At 41.4% G+C, this 26,771-nt stretch overlaps 1 protein-coding gene and 1 non-coding gene across 5 annotated transcripts in view; one reads left to right on the top strand and one right to left on the bottom strand.

Annotated features, from left to right (window-relative positions):
- The window catches only part of PAPSS1 (3'-phosphoadenosine 5'-phosphosulfate synthase 1), a 109,443-nt gene extending 87,510 nt beyond the window's left edge, over positions 1-21,933 (bottom strand). Inside the window, exons 1-5 of one of the 4 annotated variants that reach the window (XM_060104597.1) lie at positions 21,640-21,933; positions 21,269-21,369; positions 20,505-20,657; positions 8,486-8,600; positions 3,134-3,369 (exon numbers count right to left, since the gene is read on the bottom strand). In XM_060104597.1, coding sequence (XP_059960580.1) covers positions 3,134-3,369; positions 8,486-8,597 — 348 coding nt within the window. In that variant the 5' untranslated portion in view covers positions 8,598-8,600; positions 20,505-20,657; positions 21,269-21,369; positions 21,640-21,933. Of the gene's footprint in view, positions 1-3,133; positions 3,370-8,485; positions 8,601-13,571; positions 13,659-20,504; positions 20,658-21,268; positions 21,370-21,639 lie in introns of those variants that run through there. The other 3 variants (XM_060104607.1, XM_060104579.1, XM_060104589.1) reach the window with 3 other exon arrangements.
- On the top strand, positions 4,012-4,084 carry TRNAG-CCC (transfer RNA glycine (anticodon CCC)). Its single transcript has one exon. It is a non-coding gene; the product is annotated as a tRNA-Gly (tRNA).
- Positions 21,934-26,771: the final 4,838 nt, after the last annotated feature.

Raw genomic sequence — 26,771 nt, forward strand, 5'->3', positions numbered from 1 at the left:
GTTAATGATTCCCCAATTTTTTTAAAATTTATTTTTGGCTGCACTGGGTCTTTGTTGCTGTGCGTGAGCTTTCTCTAGTTGTGGCGAGCAGGGGCTACTCTTCATTGCGGTGCGCGGGCTTGTCATTGTGGTGGCTTCTCTTGTTGCAGAGCATGGGCTCTAGGTGCACAGGCTTCAGCAGTTGTGGCACGTGGGCTCAGTAGTTGTGGCTTGCAGGCTCTAGAGCACAGGCTCAGTAGTTGTGGCGCATGGGCTTAGCTGCTCTGTGGCATGTGGGATCTTCCCCGACCAGGGCTCAAACCCATGTCCTCTGCACTGGCAGGCGGATTCTTTAAGCACTGCACCACCAGGGAAGCCCCTGATTCCCAAATCTTTATCTCAATTCTACACAACGTTCCTGAGCTCCAGAACCAATTTCCCAATGACCCAGTGGTCATCTTCACCTAGATACGCCACCAGCATTTCAAACCTAACCCAGCTAAAATCAAACAGTCATCTTCTCCCTTCCTACCCTATATTTTCTAACTCAATCATACCATCTTCTCTTCTGAAAGCACCACCCTTCATGTTCTCCCCCAAATTCAGCAATCAACCCGGGCACCACGTTCCACTAACGCTACAGGCTCAAGAGCCCTCAAATATGCCCCGTCTTCTCTATTCCCATGGCCGATACCTGAATTCACTCCAAAAGCCTCCTGACTAGTCTCCTACCTCCAGACCCTTCCCATTCCAGGCCTTAAGGGTGACCTCACTAAAATACAAAGGCACCAGAGACACTATTCCCCAGTACAATCTCAAACTCTCTACCACCTGTGGGGCAAAGTCCCGAGCAGTCCACAGTTCACCGTCAGACCTCTGCAAATCGCTCGAGCTTCATCTCCCCTCACGTTCATCCGGCAGAGCAGCCAAAACAAACTTCCTACAGTTCCCCAAAGACCTAAGTCCCTCACATTTCCATGCTTTTGCAAATCCTGTAGCATCTCCTCTCTGAAATAGTTTTCTCCTGCAAGAAAAATGACTCATCTTTCATGACGCATTTCAAGCAGCACTTCCTCTGTGAATCTTCCACAGCACCTTTATAGACATGTACCTAATCACTTGCCTCACGACACTGCAACTGTTCGCATCTCTGTGCTCCCACCAGACTACCTACTGACTCTCCTCAAGGGTAAGAACTATCAGGTTTATTTTTACAACCAAGATGCCCAAGGTTAGTGGTGACAGAGAAGAATACACATATCCTAAAATATATGATTTGGTCCAAATATTATCATGAATTTTGACATGACCTAAGCATAGTCCAAACCTCATTTTCATTCTTAGTGCTTTTGGGGGTGAGATCAAGAAAAGTGTTGCTCCATGTTATGGAAACAAGGGAGCCAAAAAAACAGATCAGCGTATCCTTTCAGATACCCAGGTCTCAGCTGCTCGCTCTCCAAATTAGGTGTTACTGACTTTCTTTTTCCAAGAGTTGCAAAGCTTCCCAGAAAGTGCAAGCAAATCACTGTTACTATATTACTATGAAAACTGTTTATATCCAAGAATTCAGGAACTCTAACAACTCTCATTCTCTCATACACTTCATTATTCAGGATACCTTAAACTGACATATTGACACCAATCCCAGTGTTTCAGGAAGATGGAAAGCAGCTAGTCCTCAAAGAACCTTTAGGACTCCTGCCATGAGTGAACCTGTGTGATTAACACTAAGTCTCACACTTATCTATAACCCTTACAGCTCAAATTTTGTTTCTGTTTTTAAAAAAAGTCTAAGTAACCATCCAGATTTATGATACAGTACTAGAATTGCACTATTATTTACTACACTTACTATTTATTACACATCAGGCACTATGCTGAAAGCTGTGAGTGCATGATTTACCTAATCCTCAGAGCAACCCTACGAGGTAGGTATTACCTGAGCTTGGAAGGTTAAGTAAATCGGCCAAGGTCCTAACAGTAAATGGCAGAGGCGAGATTTCAGTCTCTTGCTTCTGGCTTCAAAGCCCCTGTGTTTAACTACTACTCTAACTCACCTGTTCTTTCATAGCTGGGCTTCCTAAGGGGCTATGCTATCATTTAACAAATACTAAATATCTACTGTGTTCCAGGATCTGGGCTTGGCATCAAGATTATAAAGATAAATCAGATGTAGTCCCAGCCTTCAAAGAGCCAGTGGGGTTTAGAGACAGCAAAGCACAGTGGGCAAGAGCACAGGTTCCACCGACACTGTCTGGGTGCAAATCCTTGCTCTGCCATGTAGAGTGTGTGAGGTGGGGTGACTGACACCTCTGTGTCCTCACCTCCACCCTCCTCACTGGGTGATGAGAAGTAAGTGAGCTAATTCACATAAAAGCACTTTAAAACTGTTACCAGTACACAGTAAGTGTTCAATCAACGTTAGCTGCTATTATTATCATTATTATTATTATTACTGCTGCTATTAGCACCACCAACCAAAGAACTGGTATTTATAATAAAACAATGTGCTATGGCACAATAATAAGGGCACCAAAGACAGGTACTCAACAAAGCCTGAGAGACTTAGGAGGAAGAAATACACAACCTGAGTCTCAAAGCATGAACCGGTGTCAACCGATGCTGAGGCGAGGCTAAGAGGAAGGAGAAGCGGGCCTTCGAGGCAGAGGGAAACAAAATTCTCGTGGTGAGAAACAACGTGACTTTTTTCAGAGAAATACAAAGAAGTGAATTAGTGCTCTATGGTCTCTAAAATAAGTAAGAGTGTGATGAAAGATGAAACTCAAGAATTGTGAGCAAAGAAGCCATGGCAGGACACATGTTAAGAAACCTAAGGTTCTCCCTGGTGTTTGATACATGTTGAGTATTTATTATAGGATTTTTGAACTGAAAAGTCAAACTTGAAATAATTTGGCCATTGACTTGTTCAACAACTCTGGTTATACTTTTGAGGGGGGCGGTGGGTGTGTGGGTTATAGCAAGCTTTTCAAAAATGTATTTACTCAGGAAGTTGCGGCACAAAAATGTCGTAGGTTAATTGTTTTAATTTGGATTTAGCCTCAAAGTACATGTCAGTGTTTAAATTATTTGCTTTGCCTGACACCATATTCTCAATATATGTAGTGAGAACAGCAATGGCGCAAAAGCCACATACCTGAGTATAAGGTGATATAAAACTTGTGATGCACACTAAGCCAGCATCTGCAAACAGCTTAGCAACTTCTGCGATGCGTCGAACGTTCTCTTCTCTGTCTTCAGGACTAAAGCCAAGATTTTTATTGAGACCTTGACGAATGTTGTCACCATCCAAAGTGTAGCATGGAATACCATGGCACACCAAGTACTCCTCCAAAGCCATGCTTACTGTGGTCTTTCCTGCTCCCGATAAGCCTAGAAGTGAACAGTGCAAACAGATTCCATACATAAAGTTAGGAGAATAAGTAATAAAGAATTTTAACCACAGGCTTCATTATTCAGAGCAGTCTCTTAGCAACATTCTTGTCTAATATTTCTCTGTAAAATTTTACTACATCTTAGCTAGAAAAACATCTGTAGTTTAAATATAATAAGCATTTATCTTCCTAGTAACTTCTGTCTAACCCCGAAGGTATCCTAGGAATCACTGAGCTACAAAGGCTTAACCAATTTTAATATTACACATGGTCGGGTAGATATTCACTTTGTCCTCTTGTTACCACTATTCTAAAGCTGCATGCCAATTTTAAAAGAAAGTTATATGACCAAATTATTTCTGGTGAGGGAAGAAAAAGAAAGGACAAAAGTAAGTGAAATAAATATTAGAAAGTTACCTCTATATCCCAGGATCAACACCTCCCAAAGGCAACCATGATAAAAGCACCTGGGAATCCAATTTATAATATAATTAACCTTGAAAGAATATCCTCATTTCACCTTCCTCTACCAATGTTTAGTCACTAAGCGATGAGGAGTAAAGGAAAAGGAGAGTACATTTATGCACTAACACTTGCCACCTTGGTGAGTGTATCAGAATTCACAACTAAGATAGGTACTTCCCTGGTAGTCCAGTGGCTAAGACTCTGTACTCCCAATGCAGGGGGCCCAGGTTCAATCCCTGGTCAGGGAACTAGATCCCACATGCCACAACTAAGAGTTCGCATGCCGCAACTAAAGATCCCACATGCCACAACGAAGATCCCACATGCTGCAACTAAGACCCAACGCATCTAAATATAGAAATACACAGATAGATATTTCAAAAAAAAAAAATTAAGATAGTTATGAGACAAGAGATAAAACACTGAAACCTAATGTACTGATACTTTGACATGCTAGTATAGAAGGCTAAGTGAAAAATCAATTTTAAAAAGGATGATATGTTAAGAGGATCAATATAGTGTTATATGGTTTCTACATTAAAAATGTATATTAACATGAGTACAGCAGGTAGTATTTTCCAAAGATTGACTGAAAGCTTGTTTACAATGTGACACTGCCACTGTCACACCCAGAGGCAGAGTATTTCTCAGCCCTTGAATCTGGGCTGGACTTAGGAGTCGCCTGTAGCCAAAACAATATAGTGAAAATGATAAGCAGGACTTCCAAGACTGGGTCAGAAAAGGCTATTCAGCTTCTCTTTGGATATTTAATTGGGGAGAAGCCAGCTGTTAAATACTCTGAGACCACCGTGCTAGAGAAATCAGAAGTAGGTGTTCCTGTCGATAGCCTTAGCCAGCTAAGCTCCCAGCTGACCAGCATCATCCACTGGGGAGTCACTGCAGACACCCAGCCAGTTGTGGCTTTAGATGACTGGAGCCCAAGCCAGCATGACTGCAACCAAGCAAGACCCGGGGGGAACCGCCCAGCAGAGCACTCCTGAATTCCTTACCCACAAAACAGTGAGCAAATTAAAATGGTTGTTTCACACCACTAGGTTTTGGGTAATTTGTTACATGGCAACAATGACTGAACAAAGAGATGGAGGCTAGGGAGACTAGGTTTTTCTGTTCTTTGTTATTGTTGTTTTTAACTACCAGTTGAACACTAAGTATCAGGGGAAAAAAAACTGAAAACATCAACTTCTTATACAACAAAGACAACCTAATCAACTATACTCCAATATAAAATAAAAATTTAAAAAAACACAAAGATAACCTAAACTACAATTAAAGTGTCTGCTTATATACACATGTGTACATGTATGTATTTTATGTATATATTTAATTTGAAACAAAGAACAGACACTGCTGAAAACTGAACTAATGACACAGAAAATTTCACTGAGATGATTATAGTGAATGTAGACAAAAAGGCTAGGAAATCAAAGTGGTTAGAGAAAATTAATAGATAATGCAAGACAGATAATCCAAAACTAAGATAAAGAAAACTGGTATACCAAAGAGAAACCAAATGTACTAGATTGAATAGTGTCCTCCCCAAAATTCACATACACCTGGAACCTCAGACTGTGACCTTATTTGGAAACAGGGTCTCTGTGCATGTAATTAGTTAAATTAAAATGAGGTCACACAGGACTACGGTGGGCACTAAATCCAGTGACTGAAATCTTTATAACAAGGCCATCTGAAGGCAAAAGCAGAGACTGGAGTGGTACCTCTACAAGCCAAGGAACGCTAAGGACTGCCAGCAGAACCAGACGCTAGGAGAGAGGCATGGAACAGATTCTTCCCCAGAGCTGACAGAAGGAACCATCCTCGATTTCAGGTTCCCAAACTGTGAGAGAATAAACTTCTGTTGTTTGAAGCCACTCGGTTTGTAGTGATTTGTTACAGTGGCCCTGGGAAACTCATATACCAATCAATGTAAAAAGACAAAACCAGAAAGTTTATCTGAAATAAGATGTAAGAAAAAAGTGTTCCAAGAAAATGACATACAAACCACTCCATACCTGGACAGATCTGGTTAAGCTACTGAATTGCAAGAAAAAGAAAGAAATCATGACTTCCATGTCCAACAATATCAAAAAAAAAAATGTGAAGGCTATAAATTTGACAACATAATTAACAACCTTGATCTGATGAACATATATAGAATATTGCCCAAATCAGGGGAGCACATTTTCTTTACAAATACACATTTATGAAACTGATTACATCCTACACTGTAAAGCAAGTACCAAAAAAAATCTGATAAAAGTATATATAAGAATGATTAGTGGTAAAATAAATGGAATAAACCATGTTTAAGAAAAGGAGTACCCAATATTCTAAAGATCAATTTCCTCCCAAATTGACCTTTAGATACAATGTAATCCCAAATCAAATCCCAACTGGATTTTGGTGGAATTAGTTAAACCTATTACAAAATTTATACAATACAAAGAGCCAAAAAAAAAAAAAAAAAGTCAAGACATTCCTAATGAAGAAGGTAAGAGGATTTACTCCACTAGATTTCAAGACTCTACAAACATATAGTTAATTAAGACAGTGTGGCGATAATAGAGCAATAGACAAGTATACCAGTGGAATAGATCAGAGCTCCCAGAAACAAATCCACACATAAGTGGAAACCTGATCTATGACAGCTGGCACAGCAGATCAGAGAAAAAGGATACCCTCATCTTGGGACAACTGATTATCCATATGGAAAAAAAAGAAAATGGATCCGTCCCTCACACTACACGCAAAAATCAATTGCAGAAGGAAAAGGGCCTAAACGAGAAAAGCAAAACTTACAAAAGAAAATATAGGAAAAGAAATAATTCTTCAGGCATGCAGATGAAAAAAGGAAAGCTCCTTAGAAGCAGAAAAAAAATTGGATTAGTCACAACATTTAATAGAAGAAATGTCTGCCTGTCTTTTACAACAACTTGGCTGGGTAAAATATATATTTGGTTCATACTTTCTTTGTCCTGGAATTCTTAAAACATTACTCCAACATAAAAACTCAGGGAATTCAGAATCCAACGGAAAGCATCTTATAAAAACCACTGAACAAAAAAAAATACAGACCATAAAAACTTGACTCAAAGAAAGAGCTCATGGGGGGCTTCTCTGGTGGCGCAGTGGTCGAGAATCTGCCTGCCAATGCAGGGGACACGGGTTCGAGCCCTGGTCTGGGAAGATCCCACATGCCGCGGAGCAACTAGCCCCGTGAGCCACAATTACTGAGCCTGTACGTCTGGAGCCTGTGAGCATGCCGTAATAAAAGAACTGATAGGAAGGTAGTAAGGTTGAATCAATTTACTTACAGAACTCAAATACAAACACCTATGGGAATTTAAGATTTGGAACAGAATGTGTCACAAGCCTAGACAATATAAATGTAACAATTTAACATCAATCTAGACTTAAAAATGAGGAGATGGGAAGAACTCAAAAATGCTCTCTTCTTTCATACAGAAACACACAGACCTATCTACAGTTGAAATTTTCAATTTATAAAAACAGAAAATGGGAATGCTGTTTTTTGGCAATCAGCAAAAGTTTTAAGGATGGGTAATATCCATGTTGACAAAGACACTGGAAAATGGACCCTCATCCACATTTGGAAAATAAATAGGTATAAATTTTAGTGGGTTGTATGGCTGTTGGCATAACTGATGCCAACTTGGTGCTTCTCTGTCATCAAGGCTTTGTAGTTAATAGATTGTTTAATGTTCGTTAGGTCCAGGTGGCCTCTATGCTCTGTTAGTCCCCAAACAATGATGAAGACCTTCGCTAATATATTCCTGGGGCCCAGAAGACTAGTTACCCATTCATAAATCCTGACTTAGGAATACACTTCCTGTCTCCAAGCACGTACCTCCGTACCCTAGGTTAACTATGAAATTGTCCCAGTGGCCCCTCAGCAGTGCAGAGTGCAGCTGTGAATGTTTCCAGATCACTGTTTGCCAGATCCCACCCTGTGAATAAGTTACCCTATAATATAAACTGATCCACTGATTATATGGAGCTGCCTGCCTTGCTTTTCAGTCTCAAGATTCCTTCTCAATTCAGTGGACACTTTTCATTCCCTCTGTCCTCCAGCATGGGTAAATTGGCAAGATGCAACAAAATTTTATTTAAGACTCCTTGAAGTGAAAAAAGATCCATCATTTTTAAAACCACCTCCAAAACCTGGATCAATTTTCCCTCTCAAAGAGAGATTCTGGGAAAATCAACACAAGAATCAATCAGAAGCCAAAGCAAAAGAAGAATCATTAGAAACTGATTGTGTGAAATTCTTTACCACTCATTCTTTCTCTTCATATGGTCTATATTATTAGCATCTTGAAGGCAGAATCCAGGTCCTATTTGCATGCAGAATTTTATAGAATGTAAGGTAGTTATCAACTAGAAAGTAGTTTTAAGCTGCATTCTGATTTTTCCGCTTTAACAGCAATTTTGTAAAGAACAAAAGGAATTACCAAAAGAAAATATGTTATTATTAAGCAGCTCTGTCAGTTACATATTATGGTGCTCCAGATACAAGAACAGAGCTCAAAATGTAAGTATCCTTGCTCCTGGCTCAAGGCTGTCTATACCACTGCTTTTGAAATAGACTGGCTTGTCTCTCCAGACCATACCTGTTAGCCAAACCGTGCAACCACGAAAGCCACCTCTGGTCCCCACCACCTGACCTCTCTTGTTCCTGCTGACGTGGTGAGCTTGATAGGTGACATTAGTTGCCCTCTGCATCCCCTGGAAAAAAGTAAAAAAAAAAGAATTCTGGTTTACCTGAGTCCCTTAAAAGGTAAACATATATTCCTTGCAAACATACAGTAACTGCCCTATGTAACATGCCAAAAGCAAGGAAAAAGATGAAAACTAACGACTTTTTCTTTCTTTAGAGTACCTGGCACAGTGTTCAGTTCTTTACATATACATATACTAATTAATTAGTCTGCAAAGCCCCTCAAGGATGCAGAAACTCCTACTACTGTGGTTTTCCAGATGAAGGTGTTAAACCTGAGAAAAGTTAAATAACTTGCCCCAGTTCCCCTAACTGGTAAGTGGCAGACTCCAGAGCCCAGTCTTCTCACTCATTCATTCGTTCAATCATTGTTTCCTGAGGCCCTACTAGTACACCAAGTGAACAGAAGAGGGTCCCTACTCTCACTGAGCTCATTCCACTGGCAGGAGACAGACCAATAACACTTAATTATTAAATCAGAGAGTGACAAGTGCACTCTGAAAATAAAAAAGAGTAAGAATGGAAAGAGAGATAGGGGATGAGTGCCTCTTTAGACAGGATAATCAGGAAAAACCTCTGAGAAGGTGGAATCTGAGCAGATTCCTGAATGAAGTGTGGAAGGGATGTCTGCAGGTATCATGAAATGCATGATGAAAAAAATGGAACGTAATTGTTGTTCTCTCAAATTTTCTTCTCCTTAAACAAGAAGGGCATAAAATTACATAGGTCTCAAAGGATCTTAATAGACGTTTCTCCAAAGAAAAAAATACAAATGGTGAATAAGCACATTAAAAGACGCTCGACATCATTAGCCATCCAAGAAATGCAAATCTAAACCACGAGATACCACTCACTCGATGGCTATAATCAAAAAGACAGGAAATAACAAGTCCTAGTGAGGATATGGAGAAATTAGAATCCTCATACATTTGCTGATGGGAGTGTACAGTCACTCTGGAAAACAGAAGTTCTACAAAACATTAATTATAATTATCATATGTCCAAATGATTCCCACTCCTAGATTTATGCTCACAAGAAATGAAAACATGTCCACACATATCCACACAAAACCTGTACACATGTTTCAGCAGCATGATTCATAAAAGCCAAAAGGTGAAAACAACCCATCTGTCCATCAATTAATAATTAGATAAACAAAACTGTTTAATTGTATGGTATATACATACAGTGGAATATTATTTGGTAATAAAAAGGAATGTACTAATACAACCTACAATACAGACAAACCTCAAAAACATTATGCTAAGTGAAAGATGCCAGTCACAAAGACCACCTATTGCATCATTCCATTTATATGAACCATCCAGAATAGGAAAATCTAAAGAGATAGAAAGCAGATTAGTGGTTACCTCAGGCTGGGATGTTGGGAGAGGAATGTGGAGTGACTTCTAATGGATATGGGGTTCTTTTCTGGGGTAATTAAAATGCTCTAAAATTGACTGTGGTGATGGTTGCACAACTGTGTAAATATAATCAAAACTATCAAATTGTACATTTTAAGTGGGTAAATTGAATGGTAGGCAAATTATCTCAATAAAGCTGTTTTCTAAAATTAAAAAAATGAATCACATAACCTCTATTTTCTCCTCCTGGGGAGCAAAAACATAATTTAGATTCTTTTCAACAAGTTATGCCTTTATAAAATAGGTAAGTGTCAGCATTCTTTTAATAGGGTGTTTGTATTTGATACTGCATATAGCTCTGATTTTTTTTAAGACAGTTTTATTCATCATTCACTCAAAGATATCTACTGAATGCACACTACATGCTTGACATTCTTCTAGGTACTGATGAAACAGAAGTGCACAATACCAATAAAATCACTGTCTTCCTGGGGCTTCTCTAGTCTTCCCTCCCAGGGCAGCGGTTCTCAAAGCGTGGTCCCTAACCAGCAGCTTTGGCATCTCCTGGGAACTGCTAGAAATGCAAATTATCAGGACCTGCCCCAAGGAGACTAAGTCAGAAACTCTGAGGTGGGGTCTGACAATCTGCATTTTAAAGCCTCCAAGAGACTCGGATGCCAGTTCAAGTTTGAGAACCACTGGACTAACAGGAAAAATAGAGGCGAGAAAAGAAAACATCAAGATAAATAAGGAAATTATGTAAGTTAGAGGTAAGTATCAAAGAGGGGGAAAAAGTAAATAAGGCAAAAAAAGTGAACAAATATCATAGGAAGTGTGATATTTAGACAGGGTGGCCAGGGAAGGCTTCAGCAAAAAAGAGGATATTTAAGATCTCTGATGACCTCTGAGGGAAGCACCTTCCAGACAGGGAACAGCAAGTGCAAAGAAAAGTGAAAAAGTAACTGGGGAGATCCAGAATGATTGCTGGGCAGTCCAAACAAGCCGTCTGGAGGCAACAGTCATACATCTAAAACAAGAGCAGTGGCCATGACCATGTTTTCTGCAGCCACGTGAGTGGCTCAGGTTGAGGCACGGAACAGTCAGACTGATTCACCCTTGACCCAGAGGTCTTCAAAATGGGGAACAAACGCCCTCATAGGTACATGAACATGGACCTTGTCAGGGGACCATTTCCATCCAGATCTTCAGCTTCCAGATGTGTTCTTTTCTAAAACTGGTTGGCCTGAGAAGGTGCCTGAGGTTCAGGATCTCTTTCCCCCTCTCCCTGCACAATTCCCCTAGTGTACAGGAGAAAGCATCTCTGCCCATCTGCATCTTACTCTCACTCACTGCCCTGGGGGTGTCCTCGGGAGCCAAAGGGACAATTGGACAATTCTTTTAATAGGCCCACCACAAAAGCTGCACCCCTCCCCCACTAACCATCTCATTAGCAGATGTATCCATAGTTCCAATCATCACGAAGAATTCTACTATGGGTCTCCCAAACCATTTCCTTTCAATTAAACTGATGAAGCAAACGTAACTTTCCAGCTCTGCATTTCCAGGATTTTAAACAAAACCTGGGGTGTCTGACCCAGACATCTGCGTCTCCCGGGAAGCAGCGGCCCCTCTTTCCTGAGGTATCCAGTTTTAGCTTCCAGGCAGGCAGGCTGGGAGGAGACAGGAGCTGGGTCTGCTGGAAGGGGACAGGACAGGGATGGGGGACAAGGAGGCTGCTATACACATGCACTGCCTACACTTGCAGAACCTGTTTGACTTCGTCATTTTGTTTCGGGATTTCTTTCCAAGTTACTTTGCTTTGGGGCAAGAAGAAACATGTATTTAATGAGTTTTAATTCATTTTGGCACCATAATATATCTTCTCTTTTCTTTTTAAATTGAGTAGAATGTATAAAAACTGAGAAGCTACAAAATGCTGAGGCTGTGGTTGAGAAAATATAGGATAAGAGATTGTTTTAATCACTAGAAAAGTATGCTCCCTCCGGGCTTCTTGCCTCCTACATTTAAAAAAATTCTGGCAGTAAATATGGCAGTCTGGGTACAAGGAGGCTTACTGTTTATGTATGTTTGATATTTTCCATATTAAAACACAAACTTAAAAAAAGATTTGCCACAATCTCCTACCTCCTGGTTTTTCAGAATAAATCAAAGAGCACTTTTTAAAACTCTTAGAATTGCAAGGTGGTGGGTGTATGCCTGAATTTTACTAAAAATCTAAAGGCCACTTCCATATGTAATCTTCTAGTCCCCCTTCCCCTCTCTTTTCCTTTTCCACCCACTCTAGCCAAAGCCTTCCTATAATCCCGCCAAGAAAACATGACATCAGTGGGTGCATCAGTGAGTTATCTCCTTCCAACGCTCCATTCCTGTTCTGAGTCTTCAATGCCCTAGTTTCTATTCACAGAACAATGAAATCAGGCTTATTCTTTTCTAAGAGTCTGGGTGGTTGATAGTAATATTTGGCTTGTTGTACATACACCCAAGGCAGTCCCTGTAACATTTACTGCCCATAGGATTCGTCTGTTATTTATGGACCGTTTTATACGGTGTCTTTTTGTATATAATTTTTACTTCCTTGGGAGAATAGGTCAAGCTCTATGAGTTATAGTTCTTTGTGTTTTTCACAACACCCAACCTCTTTTCTTGTGCCTAGTCAGTGCTCAGTAAAAGTTAGATATAAGGCATTTATTTTAAAGCGTGATTTGTGTTCTGTGTATAACCTGCAAATGAAATGATGATTGACATTCAGAAGTCTTAAGAATAGCAGAACTGGGGGGGGCTTCCCTGGGGGCTTCCCTGGTGGCGCAGCGGTTGGGAGTCTGCCTGCTAATGCAGGGGACGCGGGTTCGAGCCCTGGTCTGGGAGGATCCCACATGCCGCGGAGCGGCTGGGCCCGTGGGCCACAACTACTGAGCCTGCACGTCTGGAGCCTGTGCTCCGCAACAAGAGAGGCCGCGATAGTGAGGGGCCCCCGCCTGCCACAACTGGAAAAGGCCCTCGCACAGAGACGAAGACCCAATACAGCAAAGATAGATGGATAGATTGATAAACTCCTACCCCCAACATCTTCTTCTTCTTCAAAAAAGAACAGAGAGGGCATTTAGGTTCTGGAAAAGTACTTAAAAAAAAAAAAAGAATAGCAGAACTGGGACAATTCATTTCAAAAGAATTCCTTCTCTTTCTACGATTGGGACTAAATGACTACCAGTCCTGTTACTAGGCTAACGTCAGGTGGCCTCTCATATTTGTGGTGTACATTTCCTACACATTCTACAAACTGCTGTCCTCAACACCCACACAAGTGGCCCTGTGCCCCTTTTTGACCCACCTTAACTTCCACATGGGCTGTTTTGTTATTTTATCCACTTCCCTATGGGACAAATTAACTTCTCCTATGATGCTACTTAGAGAATTTCATGGTTTGTGAGTTTATGATGATTTTATGAAGAACTCTGCATTTTTCAGTGAAATTTGTAAAGGCACAGAAAATATTACCAAATATCAAGCATAATTCTGGACTTCAACATCTATCACTCACCCCACCACCCATCTTAAACTGACTGCCAAACAGTATATTCTTCCAAAGAGAATACCTGAAATGGTAACACAGATGTGTCTTTTATATCCCAAGACATACTGTGAGTAAACTGTAGAGATGGTAGAGTACCATGTGGATAAAACTGAAAAGAATACAATGAGAAGAAAGCTTTAGTTCACAGAGTTATTGATAACTGAAGTTAATCTTTTGAACATTAACGTTAACAAGCCAAAGACAAACAGCAAAAGTGAGTCAGCTCATACATTCCTGGAGGTTAAGAAAACAACTTGAAAAGGCCACACTTAAAACCTTGCTGGTACAAAGCATGGGGCACAGCAACACTGGCAATAACCTGGTTTCTTCTCAGAAAGTGAATCTCAGGCCCTACCCCAGATCTCCTGAATCAGAGCTAAGATACTGACATGCCTATTCGATCACTGATTGTCATGCATACACTCTGCATATACATTATGGCTCTCCAACTATTCTGTTTTAAAGATTAAAGAACACTTAAATATTTACTTAATGGATATTTTAAACTGTCCATACTTTTAATGGAAGGGGCCCTGAATGACCTCCAGTTGGGAAGTCCAGCCATAAGAGATTCTTATAAGTCAGAAATGAGCCTGAGACTACCTGTTCATTCATCGTTTGTTGATGGATCCCTCCTAGATACAGGGAGTAAAACGGATCAAAAACATTTCAGGGAAGGAGACAAACAATAAAGAGAGAAAGACACCTTTACACTATGACAGGCCCCTGCCTCCCACTATGGTGACAGCGGGGCTTTCCCTACATACATGATGGGGATGTGTCCTCTACAAGTGGTTGTGCTTTTGTGTACTTTACTGTACAATACTGTATAGAGTACAGTAGTACAGTATCTTTATTTCAAGCCCAGGATGTCCAGAAGCAAGCATAAAAGCAGCAGTGATGTAGCCAGTACTGTACTGTACTTTTCAAGGTACTGTACTGTAAGATTAAAATTGTTTTATTTTTGTTTGTTTATTTATTATTTTTGTGAAAAGTATTATAAACCTATTACAGTACAGTACCATATAGCCGACTGTGTTAGTTGAGTATCTAGGCTAACTCTGTTGGACTTACAAACAAATTGGACTTATAAATGCGCTCTCGGAATGGAACTCGTTCATATGTAGGAGACTTACTGTACATGAATGTTCACAGCAGCATTATTCATAGCAACTGAAGAGTAGAAACAACTCAAATGTTCATCAACTAATGAAAGGATAAGCAAAATGTGATACATCCATTAAACATAATATTATTCAACCATATAAAGGAATGAAGTATTGATACATGCTACAACATGGATGAACCTTGAAAACATTATTCTAAGTTAAAGAAGTTAGACACTAAAGGCCATATATTATATCACTACATTTATAGGAAAGTCTAGAATAGGGAAATCCGGAGACAAAAAGTAGATTATTGGTTGGCAGGTGCTAGAGAGGGGGAAAGGGGAAGGATAGGGAATGATTGCTAATGGGTACAGGGTTTCTTTCTGGGGTGATGAAAATGTTAAAAGTAGATATTGGTGATGGTTATAAAACTGTAAATATACTAAAAAAACAATGAACTCAACACTTAAACATATGAGAGATAAAGACAGAGGGAAGGGATGCAACCATCAGAGAAACTACAGAGAAGAATAAGAACAATGGCTGCAGTCATCTAACTGGATTTCTATATGTACTGTCCAATATTGTCACTGTTTACTCAGCTAAAACCTACTTGGTAGAGAACTGTGTCCTTAGGAAAGGGTATTTCACAGAAATAATTACCACTTAGGTAAATACCAAAAAAAAAAACAACAAGCAAAAAAAAAAAAAAAGTCTTTTCATTTGAACTAATTACTTAGTAATTCGCTTTCAAAACAATTCAGGGTTGGATTTTACTGTTTTGTTGTTGGTATGCTATGGGTAATTGATCCATCTCAGAGCAAAAGATGGTAACATCCTAGCTGGTGGAGGAGAAAATGCTAGTATCGGATTTTATTTTAAATTACTAGTTTTGCATTTCAGAGTTACCTAATTTATTTCCCCTTTTTCTTACTCAAAGCAAAGAATAGAACAGGGTTTCTCAACCTCAGCATTAATGACTTTTGGGTCTTGGCATTAACGATAATGCTTTGCTGTGGGGACTGTCCTGTGCACTGCAGGATTTGTAGCAGCATCCCTGGCCTCTACCCAACAGACGTCAGAAGCAACCCCCCCTACACACACACACACAAATATAACAACCAAAAATGTCTCCAGATATTTTCCAAACACCCCTCTGGGGGCAGTAAATTTTTACCTGGTTGAAAATCACTGGAGAAGAAAACTACTCCTCAAAGGTCAATGTAATAGAGCCAAGTTGGGGAAGCTTATTTCATATTTCAACTTTAGAGAAGCCACTATGCTAAAGGGGAGGCTAACTGACAGCTGGGGACCCTGCCGGAGCCAGGACTACATAATTGCCCAAAACCGTGATTCCAAAGTTGCTACCATCTCTCGAAATTTCCTTCCCCGGGGAAGAAAGTAAGAACAAATACACGAGTACAGAAATACACACATAAGTAGGAAAAAATATCAGCAGCCATCCCAAAGTTACTATCTAGACCTGTCCAGTATAACTTTCTGAGATGATGAAAATGTTCTATACTGAACAGTCCAATACAGTGGCCACGAGCTCCCTATGGAAATGCAGCACTTGAAACACGGAACGTTTCATCTTATTTTAACGAAATTTAAGTTGCCACAGGTGGCTAGTGGCTACCAGGTTGGACAATGCGGATCTAGACCCTGATGTCATTCTTCCCGTTCTTGTTGTCAGTCAACACGGAGTACGTTCTTGGTAGAAGTCCAGTCCTCCTCCTTTAGGCAACTTTTCCAGCAGTATCTCCCTAGCTTCCAGGGAAGGAAACTCAGTAGCTGCCCCTGCACACAGCCAGGCCAATGCTCTGAAGGAGGAATATATGGCTTTCCATATGCTGTGTGTTCCATTTCTGCATGCTTGCTTCATTTTTGGACCACCTCAGTCTTCCGCCAAATCCAGAACGGGCTGCTGGCCTTCTATGAAAGGCATCGAGCAGTATGAGGGACAAATTGTTCAGAAAAGGTAGAACTGATAAAAGGGAAAAATATCTCATTCATTTATTTGCTTTTCGATTAACCCTCTCCCAGGTAGAATGTAATATCCATGAGAGCAGAACCCTTTGCTGTCTTTTTACCACTGCATCCCCAGCACCTGGAACACAGGCACACACAAAGCAGGCGTTAAGTATTTGATGAATTAATAAATAAGAACATCTTAAACAGTGCTCATGTGCCAGCACTAGAGAGCTTTAAATGTATTAAATAACTGAAACCTCATTATAACCCTATGAGATATGCCCTATTAGCTCCACTACAAGCTATGTTTCATTATCCACATTATTACATTTGAAGACAGTGACGCACAGAGGAGTTAGGCAACATGCCCAAGATCACACAGGTAGTAAGTGACAAAACTATAATTTTAATTCTACCACATATGGAGCTTATTCTCTTACTTAAGCTGTGCTAAGTTACTAGTAAGTTATCTAACACTTTTAATAACAGAAGTACCCAAGCCTACTCTGCACCCTAACCCTTATCCCATCCTGTTATATAAGGAAAAGCTCCGTGTAGACGCAAAACCTCTGTAACGAAATATGATTACATGATACATGATAATAGCAGAGTGCAACATAACACAGAGGTGCACAAAGAATTCAGCCTATGTGCAACAGTGTGTGGACACAGGAGGCCACAGTTTTGGTACAGGAGCCCGAGGCTCTGAAGACTTCCACAAGTGATAAAGGTCAACAGGCATCAGGGCAGAAGCAAAGGCTTGTGTAAAACCCTGAGGATGTAAGGTATAGAAGGAGAGCTGGTGCTGGAGATATGGAGCTATGGGAATTTGGGGTGTGGAGGAGAGAGGGGAATGGAACAGCAAACCAGAATGAGATCGTCGTATGTGCTTCTGAACGGCAATTCTAGATCTCAGACTACTCTGTGGGTAGTAGGGTCCAGCTCCACTGTAAAGCGGGTCCAAGCAAGGGATTTGGCCCAACATGAGTCTACAAAATAGGTGAGTGACACCTGGGTCTGAACTGAGGGCCAGCTAACACACAGTTTGAAATGTTTTACGGAAGGCAAATGAAAACCGTCCCAATAGAGAAAGGTTCAATCAGATGTTAAATGATACTCATTACACCTGATGCTTCGTCAGACTGAGATAAGAGGAGGCTAAAGGGGCATGTTCATTCTTGATCTTCTTTACTATTCTTGTAGGTACATGGAGACACCTCCCTTCTCTCTAGTATATTCTCTAACTCGAATTTAACCATCAAATCTTTATTTTCGACCTTAACCTAACTCAATCCCTATAGCTGTGCTGTCCACAGGTCCCGACCGAGTTTTTAAAATGTGGTTAGTAAATGTAAAATAGCTAGCAAATGGGAAGCAGCCACATAGCACAAGGAGATCAGCTCGGTGCTTTGTGACCACCTAGAGGGGTAGGATAGGGAGGGTGGGAGGGAGACGCAAGAGGGAGGGGACATGGGGATATATGTATACATACAGCTGATTCACTCTGTTATACAGCAGAAACACAACACTGTAAAGCAATTATACTCCAATAAAGTTGTTAATTAAAAATAAATAAATAAAATGTGGTTAGTCTGAGGTGAGATGTGTGCTAAGTTAAAATATATACTTATGTATATTTTTTAATAATTTTATATTGATTATGATAGTATTAAACTCATTTTTATATTGAGATGACAGTACTTTAACTATACTGGGTTAAATAAATATTAAAATTTATTTCAACCTGTTCCTTTTTACTTTTATTTTACTATGACCTCTAGAAAAATTTAAATTACATTATGTGGCTCACGTTATATTTCTATTGGATAGCCTTGTTCTACAGACTATCTCTACTAAGGCCACCTGTCCCTTACATGCAGCATACTTAATACTGCATTAAAAGGGTCCTGTAAAAGGGTCCACCTTTTACAAGCTCTATGACATCTCTGTGCCTCAGCTTCTTCATCAATAAAATGGAGATACTAATTGGAATAAAGGGGATAACTAACAACAACAGCTAACACACATAATACTCAGACTGTAACAGCTCACACACACACATTTACAATATGCCAGACACTGTTCTAAGCATTTTTCATATATTAACTGCTTTAATCTTCACAATATCCCTGTGAGGCCATCACCCCCATTTTATAGATGAGCAAACTGGCAAAGAGAAATTAAGTGACTACCTAAAGGTTACACGGTTAGTAAACAGTGAAGCCCAGGTTCGAGTCCAGGCAGTCAGTTCCAGGGTCCTTGCTTTAAACCACTGTCTCTCATGATACCCACCTCAAAAATGGTACAGAAATTCAATAAGTTAATTTAGGTAAAAAATTTCAAACTGTCTCCGGCACATAGTAAACTTTCCTTCAGTGTTTAACTATTATCACCATCACTCCAGCCCTCAACCTACTTCCCAAATTCCCTGCATGCTGCGACTTTTCTCCTCATTTCCCAGGATTAAAACCTCAGGATCCTCTTTTAATACGTCTCCCTCTTTCATTCCCTAACTCTTGTCAGGTCCTTCTTACTCAACCTTGAATGCTCTTACCGCATCTATTCTGCTTTTCCACTACCACCTTAGCCCAGTACTCACAACTGTATGAATTAATAGCAGTGGGCTTCCCTGGTGGCGCAGTGGTTGAGAGTCCGCCTGCCGATGCAGGGGACACGGGTTCATGCCCCGGTCCAGGATGATCCCACATGCCGCGGAGCGGCTGGGCCTGTGAGCCATGGCCGCTGAGCCTGCGCGTCCGGAGCCTGTGCTCCGCAATGGGAGAGGCCACAACAGTGAGAGGCCCGCGTACCGCAAAGTAAATAAATAAATAATAAATAAATAAACAGCAGTAACAAGACAAAGACCTTAACCGGTGCTCATGTACCAGGCATTCTTCAAGTCTATTAATTCATTTAAACCTTACTATAACCCTGTTTGTCCTCCAGGACTTCTACATCTGGGCTCTAACAGTGACTAATTTCTTTAGCAGACCCGTCTTCCTGGAATACCAATTTCTTCATGTGATGGGAACTTTAAAGGTGTCTGGATTCACTACATGTGTCCCTATCAGTCGATGTATGTGAGAGGAAAAGATGATGGGTGTTCCCTACTGGGGCAAAGAAAGATTTACAAGGCCCTGAAAATTAAAAATTCTAGCCTCATCCAAAATCTCTCACAGAATCTAGTCTCAACTCAGCAGCCAAACATTAACAACTATACAACCTAGCCCCATCGTGCTCATTCAATCTTATCTCCAGTCAACAAAAACCCTCTAGAGTGGTTAAACAGGTCTCTTCATTGTTCCTGGAGTAAATAATGGTAATTATTATTATTATTTATAATAATAATATTATAATAATACTATATATTATAAATAATATAAATTATTATTAGACCTTATTCATACAGTTCCCCTCTGCCTCAAAAATCTGAGCACACTTCTCCTCCATCACGCCCAGACTAAACTAATCTCCCCACTAAACTGTGATAAAACAGCTGTCTTACCCCACTCACTGGGGTCTCTAATGATATATTCATCATCTGGCAAATGCCAATCACAACCCCAACCAGGCCCGAAGCAACTGGAAGGCAAGCACTGAGTCCCTCACTTCTCACCTTCCCCGTGAGTAGCACATGCCTCTACAAAGAACACGCACTTATTTGGCAAATGGAACAGTAAATGAGTTACAGACAGTGTAGCTGAAATGACATGTAAATACCCTAATTCAGCCAACCATATTTCCCTAACCAGGAAACACCTCAAGGTAACAAGAGCAGTATCAATAGTTTCATAGCAGTGTTATCACTGCACTCTCCAAGTCATTATCTTCTTTACTCCTCAAAACTCTCCAGTGAAGTACCACTACTATACCTTTAAGTCAGCTGAGGTTTAAAGAAGTCGAGGGTTTTTACTCAGGATCACACAACTACTACACGGCAAAGCTGGAACCAGAGACCAGGCCGCTAGTCCAGCGCTCTTTCCAATGGTCTAATTCACCTTTTATCTCTTCTCCGTCCTTATCACCTAAGGAAGAGTTAAATAACTAAGAGGGGAAAGGACTCGGGTGAGAATACTTGGTAACAACAGATGTGGTAAATTAATGACTTGAACATTTATTTGTCTGAAATGGCTTTTTTTTTCTTTGACTCACCAACGGTAATGACGATTTACAAGGCTGCATTTAAACCTCGTGATCTTGCTGTACTGTGAAATAAAAATTTCCACCCAAACTTAAAACCAGTATCTTTCCGGCCTCCAGAGCTGGACATCATCTGCTCCACCCCACCCCCTCTACACTTACAAAATCTTAGCTTAAGGCTGTTTCTTACCAAGAATAATTAAGGAAGCAAGCAACCTTCCGAGGTTGCTTAACCATCAAAGCAAACAGGCAGTCCTTGCTAAACGTTATAAACCATTAGTTTCCCCTCACTTTACTGTTTCCATGTTATTTGCTGGATATTCCGATTTAACACCGAATCACAAAGAACCTCAGTTCAGGGCAGTCTCAGCTCATGAATGGCCGCATTGTTGGGTACTCTCCCTTCACGCTGAAAGTCAGAAATGGAAAGACGTGGAGCTGGACCCAAACCTGGGCTCACTGCACTGGCAGAGCCAAGAAAAACCAGGAAACGTACCAAAGACGCCTGCCTCTGCCTCCTCCGCAGACCTTCAGGCCACTGGAGGGGATGCGGGCAGCTCCCCTCGAGGGATGCAGGTTTCAGCAGCCGCCAGCTCACTGCCGAAAGAGCGTCCTCAAGGTCTCCTCTGAGGCGAGGAGCTGGGAGAAGGGGGAGTTCTTCCGACGGACCCTGGATCGGACCCCCGCCCCCGCCGCGCCACTCCACCCGGCACAACCCACCGCCCCAGGTGGAAGGCGCCGCGGCCTCGGGTACCACCCCCAATTCTCCAGGGAGGATACAGAGGAGGCGGAAGGGAGGCAGAGGCTCCGAAACAAGCTGCAGCCGGAGCCTCCCAGAGCCTCCTCCGCACCTCTGCTCCGACTCACCCAGTTCTGCGCGTTATTGCTCAGCTTGACTTTCTTGCACAGGCTACCGGGAACCTCCATAGCTGCTCAGCGCCCAGAAAGTAGTCGGAGGACTGGAGGCCGGCGGGGGCGGGACGGGAAGGCGGAGTCTCCTCGCGACCGGGCTGGCACGCGCTGTCGTAGGCACGCGCTCGTGCTCGCGGCTCCGACTGAGAGGCGCCTCGGCCCCGCCTCCGAAATGGGTCCGGGGCAGAGGTGTGTGGGCTGGGGCGAAGCAACGCACGAGAACCGGACGCAGGGGATGGGAGCGGGCCTTCAGGGCGCGCACAGACGCGAGCGCGCACGACGCTCCTCCCCCTTGATTCTGAAGAAGGGGCGGGGCCTGAGAAGGTAGTCGTGGAACTTCCAGGGTCCCTCCCCGCTCGCCGCCTTGCGTTGCGCATGCGCAGAGGCTGGAAACGCGTCCCAGGCATCGACCTGGAAGGACAAGGAAGATACCAGGCCCTCAGCTCTTTGCTGGTTTGGCTGCCTGCTGCTGTTTACTAGATGGCAGAAGACATTGACGTGGTCTCCCGGCCCTCTGGTTTTTCCTCCATAAGCCCGGTCACCAGTTTCCTATCCTCCATATCTGTGCCCTCCTCGCCCTGGCCACATTTAAAAAGAAATTTTCCAGCTTCGCGGAGGGAAGATTTGCTAAACAGCTCATTCTCCACACGTTCCACTTAGCTTTAAAATTCTGCTCAACGCACAGTGTCAAAAAAAAAAAAAAAAAAAGGCAATACCCCATCCCTGGACATCAGTAATTAATATCTCTCTGGTTTTAGTGGTTATCTGCAAGGTGCCTCCTTCCCCACTTGCAGATGTCTCTTCAGATTTCTGTCGGATACTTCTCACCCACTAAGCCAAAAAGAGGCCTCTATTTTATTAGCTTCTCAGGAAATCCTTAGAGGAATGAAATCCAGGCTGAGGGAAGGCCCTTGGTGACCACAGAGTAGAATGTCCACGTGTGGAGGACATTTTCAAATTCACCGAAGTATACCATGGCTACTTCACAGGAGGATGGGCTGGGGATGGAGGGGAGCCTGCTCTAGGAGTTATCTCCCCTTCCACCTCCAGTACCCTAAGGGCCTTTCCAAAGCTTGTCCCTGGCACCAAGATAGTTGTTTGAAGTGCTTCTCCTCCATAACACAATGCCCTACCCTACAAATACACACCAATCCCTAAGACCTGACATTACTGCCTCTTTGCTGGAGGACAAGAGGGAATGAAAAATGCCCACCAAACTAAGAAGGTATCTTGAGACTGAGAAAATGAAGCAGGTGGCTCCATGTAATCAATGGATCAGTTTATTATACAGTAACTTACAGGGTGAGATCATGGAGAACTATGATCCAGAAGCATTTACAGCTGCATGCACACCACTGAGGGAACATTGGGACAGTTTTATAGCTAACCTAGGGTATTGGAGTAGTGCTCAGAAACAGGAAATGCATTCCTAAGTCAAGGTTTATGGATGGGTAACTAGTCTCCTGGGCACTGGGAATATGTCAGCAAAGGTCTTCATCATTGTCTGGGGACTAAGATAGCATAGAAGCCACTGGGTCCTAATGATTATTAAACAATATCTATTAACTTCAAAGCCCTTGACGACAAGAGAAGTGATTTACTGCAGAGTACAATCCTGGGTAGGGTCAGTGGAAGGACAGGAGGAACTTCTACAGGCCCAAGTTGCCATCAGTTATGCTGACAGTCATACATGCTTTTTTTTTTTTAATTTTTATTTTTGGCTGCATTGGGTCTTCGTTGCTGCTCATGGGCTTTCTCTAGTTGTGGCGAGCGGGGGCTACTCTTCGTTGCAGTGCACAGGCTTCTCACTGCAGTGGCTTCTCTTGTTGCGGAGCATGGGCTATAGGCACGCGGGCTTCAGTAGTTGTGGCTCACGGGCTCTAGAGCGCAGGCTTCAGTAGTTGTGATGCACAGGCTTAGTTGCTCCGCAGAATGTGGGATCTTCTCGGACCAGGGCTCAAACCCATGTCCCCTTCATTGGCAGGCAGACTCTCAACCACTGCGCTGCTAAGGAAGTCCCAATAGCCATACATTCTTAATAGCTAGCAAATCAGTCCCCTGTTTATTTACCCCACTGCTACTGTGTTAATATTAGGCCTTTCCTATATCCAGGATGAATCACAACTAATCCCTGTATCTGGGCATCCTGTGCATCTGCTGCCCACACACTCCATTCTTAACATTGCTGTCAGAGTGTTATTTCTAAAACTTCAATTTTGTTACTTGACCTCAAACTGTCAATGGTTTCCTTGTAGCTTTTTCTTTGGGGATTCTTCAATTGCAGTCTGTATATAGAACTTAATTTCAGTATATTTCTGAGCTCTGCCAATAACGGAATGAGCTTAGAAGAGGATCCAAAGCTTCAAATGAAAGCACAGCACCACATTTGGAATCAGCCATTTCTCTAAGGAGTCCCAGGATTCCTGGTTTTCAGAAGGGAGTGGTATTTAGATATCACAATCTGGGCTTCTAAAACTGTTTAGTGCTTCTGAGTCAGTCCATATTTCTGGACTTTTTCAGTGAAAGACTTTTTTCAGGTAAAATATATCATAAGTTTACCTTGATACTATCCGTTCAAATGTATTATTTCAGACATCATTCATGAAAATGAGCCTGAAACATCCTGTCAAATCCCAAACAAGGAATTATCAAAAACCACTAGGATTATGTCAAAAGGACTCAGAAGCCAAACTGAAGAAGCTTTCCCCTGTCAAAATTACACAATTAGAGCACTAAGGGGATAATATCTATAAGATATTGAAACAAATCAAATATGTTTAAATCTAAATGTTCATAATGATGACAATTTAAAAAGAACGAATTGTCACATTTGGAGGATGCTAACAAACCAACTCAGTGTTTTGAAAACTTATAAATAAAAGGAAAGAAGCATTTACCCTGGCTTCCATCACTAACTGTAAGTCAGGTAATGAAAAAGCTGATGAGAGGAAGTTTTTCTTTGTAGACATACAGCTAATAAATTAGGAAGGAAAGGTAGATTTTATAATGTCACCATTTTACAACTTTAAATGAAATAAATGGATAAAGATAATGGTCCTCAATGGCTGCTAAATCATGAAAATAAAGAACATTAGAACTTTCCTGCTTCCTGATGAAGTATTAACACCCCCCAAAAAGTTAAAACTGATCTTAAGTCTTCAGGTTTCATTATCAATTTATAGCTAATGCAGAGGAAAGAGGAAGATGTAAAATCACCATAAATGTAATCAGTCAAGTCCAAACTGTGAAAAACTACATCATAAATGACCTGAATCTTCAATAATTCAATTATAGTAAAAAATAAAGAAGAACTAAAGATTAAAGGGTAATTTATGAGAACCATCAAGCAATTGAAATACATGAACTTATCTGAACACTGCTTCAAACAAAAAAATCTTTTTTTTTTTTTTTTTTCTTTTTGCGGTAAGCGGGCCTCTCACTGTTGTGGCCTCTCCCGTTGCGGAGCACAGGCTCCGGACGCACAGGCTCCGGATGCACAGGCTCAGCGGCCATGGCTCACGGGCCCAGCCACTCCTTGGCATGTGGGTTCTTCCAGGACTTCCAGGACACGGGCACAAACCCGTGGCCCCTGCATCGGCAGGTGGACTCTCAACCACTGCGTCACCAGGGAAGCCAAAAAAAAATCTTTTTAAATACAGGAAATTTAGAGAGTCCCTAGACTCTTGATATTAAAGATATTCTTTTGGCATGATAATAGCATTGTTATTATATCTTTAAAGGAGTAATTTTAGAGATACATATTGAAAGATTTACCAATGAAATGGCAATGCCGTTGGTATTCAGGAAACAAAACTGGTCTCCTGGAAATTAAAAACAAGATAGCAGGAGTGGAAGAAAAGGTGAAGATATCTTTCAGAATGCAGAGCAAAAACCCCAAAAGATGAGAAATAGAGGAGAATTTTTAAAAAGAAAGAACAGTCTAGGAAATTTAAGATCCAAATATTAAGAGTTCCAAAAAGAGAAAACCCACCAGAGGAAATAACCAAGGAAATTATTCAACAAAATTTCCTATAACTGAAGGATTTTAGACGTTCGTTGAATGTCCAGCTCAACAGATAAAAATCAAATACACAAAGCACAGCACTATGAAATTTCCAAACCATGTTCCCCAGTGTTCTGAAATTGTTTGGAAATCCTACAAGCTTCCAAGGAGAAGATGGAGAGTTCACAAAGAAAGAATCAGGAGTATAAATGAATTGAAGCTATCAAGAAACACACCAAGAGCTAGAAGACAAATGGAATAGCTTCAGAGCTCTAAAAGAAAAGTATTTCCGCAAAAGAAAAAAAAAGGGAAAAAGAAAAATATTTCCAATTTAGAATCTAGAATTATCATACACCCTCTCTTAAAGAAATATTAGAGGATATGCTTCACCTAAATAAAAAGAGAAAAACATGGCATCCAGAGAGTAGGAGTTCCCACACAGCAAACAACTGGAGGGAATTCTAGTGAAGGGAGATCCCAGGATGACGGCAGTGTACCAAGTGTAGAAGATAATCATTCAGAAGCTTCTCCAAGAAGTCAGGAAGCCCTTAGAGAGCCCTGTTTAGGAAGATGAAATTGATAGAGCATTTGACGGGAATGATCATACTGAAAATAATTTAGGTAAGTGACAGAGTTTGGGATTAAATTAGTGATAACTACTTAGAAAACTAAGTCATCAAAAAGGATACATTGGGACTTCCCTAGTGGCACAGCGGATAAACTCCACACTCCCAGTGCAGGGCACCTGGGTTCGATCCCTGGTCAGGGAACTAGATCCCACATGCATGCCACAACTAAGAGTTCGCATGCCACAACTAAGGAGCCTGCAAACTGCAACTAAGGAGCCTGACTACCGCAACTAAGGAGCCCATGTGCTTCAACAAAGGAGCCCACCTGCCGCAACTAAGACCCCACGCAAACGAGACCCCATGCAACCAAATAAATAAATTTTTTTTTTAAAAAGGATATATTTATCACACCCTTTCTGTACAAACTGTATTTCAGGGTAATCAAATAGTTGATAAGGGAAAGTTCAGACTGATAGAATTTTAGCTAATAAATGCAGAAGGAATGTTGGCATTTA

The sequence above is a fragment of the Mesoplodon densirostris genome, chromosome 1, assembly GCF_025265405.1.
Source record: "Mesoplodon densirostris isolate mMesDen1 chromosome 1, mMesDen1 primary haplotype, whole genome shotgun sequence".
In the NCBI taxonomy this organism is placed as follows: Eukaryota; Metazoa; Chordata; class Mammalia; order Artiodactyla; family Ziphiidae; genus Mesoplodon; species Mesoplodon densirostris.